This window comes from Geospiza fortis, unplaced genomic scaffold, assembly GCF_000277835.1.
Source record: "Geospiza fortis unplaced genomic scaffold, GeoFor_1.0 scaffold97, whole genome shotgun sequence".
NCBI classification, from domain to species: Eukaryota; Metazoa; Chordata; class Aves; order Passeriformes; family Thraupidae; genus Geospiza; species Geospiza fortis.
In genome coordinates, this window is record NW_005054343.1 from 3,865,482 (window position 1) to 3,870,616 (window position 5,135).

Below are 5,135 nucleotides of genomic sequence, written 5' to 3' on the forward strand. Positions count from 1 at the left end.
TCACGGGATCACAGAATGGTTGGGTTGGACGGGTCCAACCCGGCGGGGACACCTTCCAGCCCTGTGCAACCTGATCTTGCGAACTTCCAGGGATGGGGCATCCGCAGCTACTCCGGGCAACCTGCGGCCCACTGCCCTCACAGGGAAGAAATTTTTCCTAATATCCAATCTAATCCTGCCCTCCGTCAGTGTGAAGCCATTCACCCTTGCCCTGTCACCCTATGCCCTTGTCCAAAGCCCTTCTCCAGTTCTATTGGAGCTCCTGTATGTATTGGGAAGGTGCTGTAAGGTCGTCCCAGAGCCTTCTCTTCTCCAGGAAGGAGGAGCAGCCAGAGACATTTTTGCTGTGAAAAGGGGAATTAATGTCCCTTTCCCACAGCCAGCAGCCCACCATCACCTCCTGCCTCTCCCAGGAAGCAGCGACCACTATGCCCTGCTGGACTCACACAGGAAACCATGAGGAGAGACTCAGGAAAAATTCTGGAAAGAGAGAGGTGACAGTGGCCCATCATCTCAGGCTCCAGCCTGGAGATAGCTTGATATCCTAAAAGACCCTTCAGTCTTCCCTCCACCACACAACAGAAGAAGGTCTCCACATCTTTTTTCTCAAAAAGTTTTTTATTGAATTGTTCTCAATGTTATTTCCAAAAAAAAAAAAAAAAAAACCAAAAAAGAAAAAAAAAAGAACAACAAAACCCCCCAAAACTTCAAAATTTAGATAAAAAGAAAAACCTCAGTGTAAAATCAAAACTAATGTCTGAAACATGGACATGCTCCAATGCACAACAGAACCGTGGCCCCCAGGGCTCCTGCAGTTTGCTGCTGCCTCAGCACCCTGACCCAGAGCCCCTCCCTGGGGCACTCCAGAGGTATCAGCCCTGCCCAAACCTGCCTCACTGCGCCAGGTGGGCCGGGCACTCCCCTGTGGATCTGGAATTAACGAACCGCAGAGTAACTAACTAATTAATGAATTCTATCTAACCCCTCTCGCTCAGCTGACCTCCTCCCTGTGCCTGCAGCCTGCCAGGGAGGAGGAGTTTGAGCCCTTCCCTAAGGTGTGGGTACAGGTTTCTGGCCAGCAAGGAGCAGCCCCTGGGCTCAGCGCACGCCTCGCTGCTCCCGCGCTGATCCAAACTTTTAAAGGGGCAAGGAATCCATCGGCTTCTGCTGCACGAGACTTGGACTGCCAGCCAGCCTTGGGGACGGATGGGCAGGTGAAGAAGAGATTTAACTCTCAAAAAAGAGGCTATTTAGGAAAAATAAGCCAAGTGAATGTTCAGTGACTATTTGGAACTATACACAGATGGTGTTCGCCTTAGAGACATCACACACGCGTTGATGATTTCCTGGCAAGAGCTCTTGACACCAGCCAGGCGTCGTTAGTAACTACAGATCTGCTGGGTGGGCTCTGGTGGAGCAGCCCACCAGGCAGGCAGCTCCTCCTAGGTCATGCCAGGGGTGACCAGGCCCTGCAGCATGATCATGAGGCGACGCGCAGGCTTGCTCAGAGGGTTGTGGGGTTCCACCTGGAGGAACTGGAAGAGCTTCTGCCGCACCTGGTTCATGACTGACCCCATGTGGTCGCGGGTGATGGGGTCGCTTTGGTCAAGGTGCATCACTGCATCCTCCAAGTAGCTGAAGGACAGAGAGCAAGGTTAGGACCAAACCCAGAATACAACCCCAATCCCATTCAGGTCACGTTAGCGCTCGCTGAAGATGCAGTTTTGTTCTCCACTCCACCCAAACTCTGCAGTGTGTTCAGTTGTCACGAAATAAATGTTCCTGACTCACAGTAGCGTCTACCTATCCCTTCCTAAACATGTGAGGTCAGCCTACAGCTCCCAGCCTGCCCACCTGCCCCACAGCCTGGCTGCTGGAACCAAGGCAGAGGCAGCAGGCAGTGAGAACTCCCCACCGTGCTGGAGGTGACTCTCAGTAGATATTTTCTTAAATAACTTTAAACAGAATTCGTCACTTATAAGTAAGTAAAACCCCTCAGCAGTGAGGCTCAGTTTGTGTAGGGTTACAATAAAACCCATCCAGGAAGGGGTGGGATAAGATCAAAACTTTTACCAACAAGACACTGAAGTTCAGATGAGCCATCAGCTTTTAAACCATAGCCTGAGTAAGGCAATATGGTCACTGCAGGTTTTCAAAAACAATCCAGTTTAAACTTTACAGCAGCAGCTTTAACCCCAATTACCAGCCTATAACTTGAATCTCTTTTCAGTTTTTCTAGCTTGCTCATCCTTACTGAGTTAAAAACTCAATTTAAGTAATTTTTCCATACCAGCCATAGTCAAAACCTGTAGGTACCTTAACAATTTAGCTTTTAAGGGCAGATAGCAGGGTTTTGACTCAGACACTAAAAATGTTCATGGCAAGTATCAGTACAGTCACTGTTTTGTCACAGAAGCTTTGCTTGGAACATCTACCAGAAATTATACCAGTAGCTCCTGCTGCAGCCTCCCACTGAGCTTTTCTGACAGTCACGACAAGAAACTGCTGACACAAAGTCCAGTGATGGGTTAAGAGTTGAGGACAGAGCAAACTTGTCCAGGGAACATGGCACTATCCCTCCTTTTGCCTCCACAAGGAAATAATTCCTTGGGGAATGGGAATTGCTGCACAGGCTGCAAATATTTACAGGCTACAATTCCAGAGGTACCAGCACCTCCTGCTGGGTTCTCCTTCCACTACTACCTCAGGGCAGCAAAGCTTTCTGTGGCAATGCTGACCTATTTACCTGAGTTACACCGGCTTTAAACATGCCAGTAACGGGCTACAGCAGCTCCAACTTCTGTCCAAGTTCTACCTTCCACTTCTAGACACTGAATTTAAAGCCAGGGCTAAGAACAGGACCCAGTTCTCTGGTCATACTCACTTCAACTTCAGTTCTGTACGAGTGCCCAGATCTGAGGAGAGCTGCTGAATGAGGGAGAGCAGCACAGGCTGGGACAGTGGGCATGGATGCTGTCCAAATACTTGCTGAGTATCCACAGTCTCACAGACATAGAGAACCAGGTTGAGATCAGCTGCTGTTAGAGCCTGCAAGGAAGACACAGCTAGAAATGCATAGGAATCAACAGGCAGGTGAGTGACACAGGACAGCTCTGGGATGCTCAGTGGCTCAACAGCCTCCTCTGGGAGCAAAAATCTCTGCACCTCTGCTGTACAGGCCAGCAAGGCCATCTTTAGGCTCTTGCTCTATGCTCTGAGGACACCTGTGTCTGTTTTAAGTTGAAAAAAGCACAACCACACAGAGGGGAGCAGGTTACTGTCAGCAGCATGGAGTAGGGCCAGCAGTGCTATCATTCCCAGAAGAGTTTGCCTGCAGCAGCTCAAAGGGATCTGCCTGCATGTTCAAAGTCAAAGGCAAGGTCAGGCCACAGCTGGTGGATCTGCCTGGAGAGGCTTATGAAGCTGTGTGTGCCACGTGTCAGTGCCAATGGCAGAACACACTGGAGCACTGACACTGTCCTGACAGGGCATGGGCAGGGATGAAGGAACTCAACAGCTACCAAATCATGGAACCTGCATGGCTCTGGCTCCACCTGCATGAGAACAACTGCACCCCTCAAGCACCCCTCTGGCACAGGTCTTTTCCGTCAACAGCTGTTGTGACATTATGTGCCCACCTCAAGGAGCCCTTTTTTCCTTCTCAGTTCCCAACACGTAGTGGATGACTACCAGGAAAACTGGGTACCTGCTGGAAAGCTTGGTTGAGGTGTCCCTGCTGGAGCAGCTGAAGGATGTGAGTCTGCTGGGACTGGAAATCCATGTGAGTAGAGGGGATGGGTGTCCCGGCTGCCGAGCGCATTGCCTGGACAATGCTGGAGGTGACAGCTGCCTGCTGCTCCTTCATAGCCAGGCTCACTTCTCCTTTAATGACTCTCTGCACCTGGGCCAAAATAGACTCCTGCATGCTGAAAAAAAACCAAAACAGAACCCATGGGCACCTCTGAGAATGAAGAGCCCAGGGATAACACTGCACAAAGCTTATACCAGTGAGAAAACACAGGCTGGTTTGCTTTTCACAGTGGGGCTCCCTAAGGGTTCATACAAACAGATCTGAGGCACAGGCAGCTCCGTGGCCAACACCACAACGTCCCAGGGTGCACTTGGAAGATGCTGTGATTCTGTGCAGGAAAGTGACATTTCAGGGAACTAAGTCTCTCATCAAACAGTGTTTTAAATCTTTAATGTCTCTGGCTTACAAGCAAGGTGAATAAGCTGTGGGGTTATCCCTAAATGGGGCCAGCTTCCTACAGGAGATCTGTCAGATGCAGCTCCTTGTGTGCAGATGACACCTTTAGAATGAGAACACACTTATGCTGTGCCTGTGACTTCTCCACACAAGAGGATTTTACAGTGCAGACTCTGCTGCTCTGTGTGACACCTCTTCCCTCAAGGGCTGGATTCTCCCCTCTTACAAAGGGTACAAAGCATCAAACCTGCTCTACCACAGGCAGAAAAGCAGGGCTTGTTGGGAACAAGCACAGCCCATGCAACAAGACCAGGATTTAGTCTGGAGGCCTTGCTGGCAACTCTGGCCTGCACTGAAGACCCCAGTGTGTTCTGACATATGTTCTAGTGGCTTAAAACAGGCAGGGCTGTTCTGCCCCACAGGTGACCACCAGCCCATCCCAATGCCTGGCAATCTGCCACTGCCTCACGGTGTGAATGTGCTGGAGGCACTGCTGGGATCCCATCCTGAAAGCAGGAGGGCAAAGCACAAACTGCTGCAGAGCAGCTGTGGGGAGAGAGAGTAGCCTGTAGAAACTGTATGCCTGAGGACACTGAGTAAAGACAAGACTCCTCTGAAATAATCTTCAGGAAGTGCTCGGATTTGAGTCTGCTTAGTGGTGCCTTAGATCCTTCTGTTCTCCACTGTGCACATGGGACCTGGAGAAAAGCAGGCCCTGAGCTTCCCAACAGAGCTGGGAAACCTTCTGTGGGCAACAGCCACCAGCCCACTTGCTTTGCCATAGTGCAGGGCCAACAAGCAGCCCTCCAGCACTCCTGGCTTGCTGTACATCTCAGTGACACCTCTTTCCCCACGGCCAGCTGCCAACTCACTTGCCCACGATGAGGTGGAGCTGGTGCTGCAGCTCGGCGTGGACGCCGGCGGCGAT

At 50.8% G+C, this 5,135-nt stretch overlaps 1 protein-coding gene across 1 annotated transcript in view; it reads right to left on the reverse strand.

Annotated features, from left to right (window-relative positions):
• Positions 1-657: 657 nt before the first annotated feature.
• The window catches only part of EDC4 (enhancer of mRNA decapping 4), a 29,243-nt gene continuing 24,765 nt past the window's right edge, over positions 658-5,135 (reverse strand). Inside the window, 4 exon segments of the mRNA XM_014307748.2 lie at positions 658-1,635; positions 2,885-3,048; positions 3,707-3,926; positions 5,080-5,135. The exon segment at positions 5,080-5,135 is cut by the window's right edge and continues 14 nt beyond it. Of these exon segments, the coding sequence (XP_014163223.2) occupies positions 1,443-1,635; positions 2,885-3,048; positions 3,707-3,926; positions 5,080-5,135 (633 nt within the window). The 3' untranslated portion in view covers positions 658-1,442.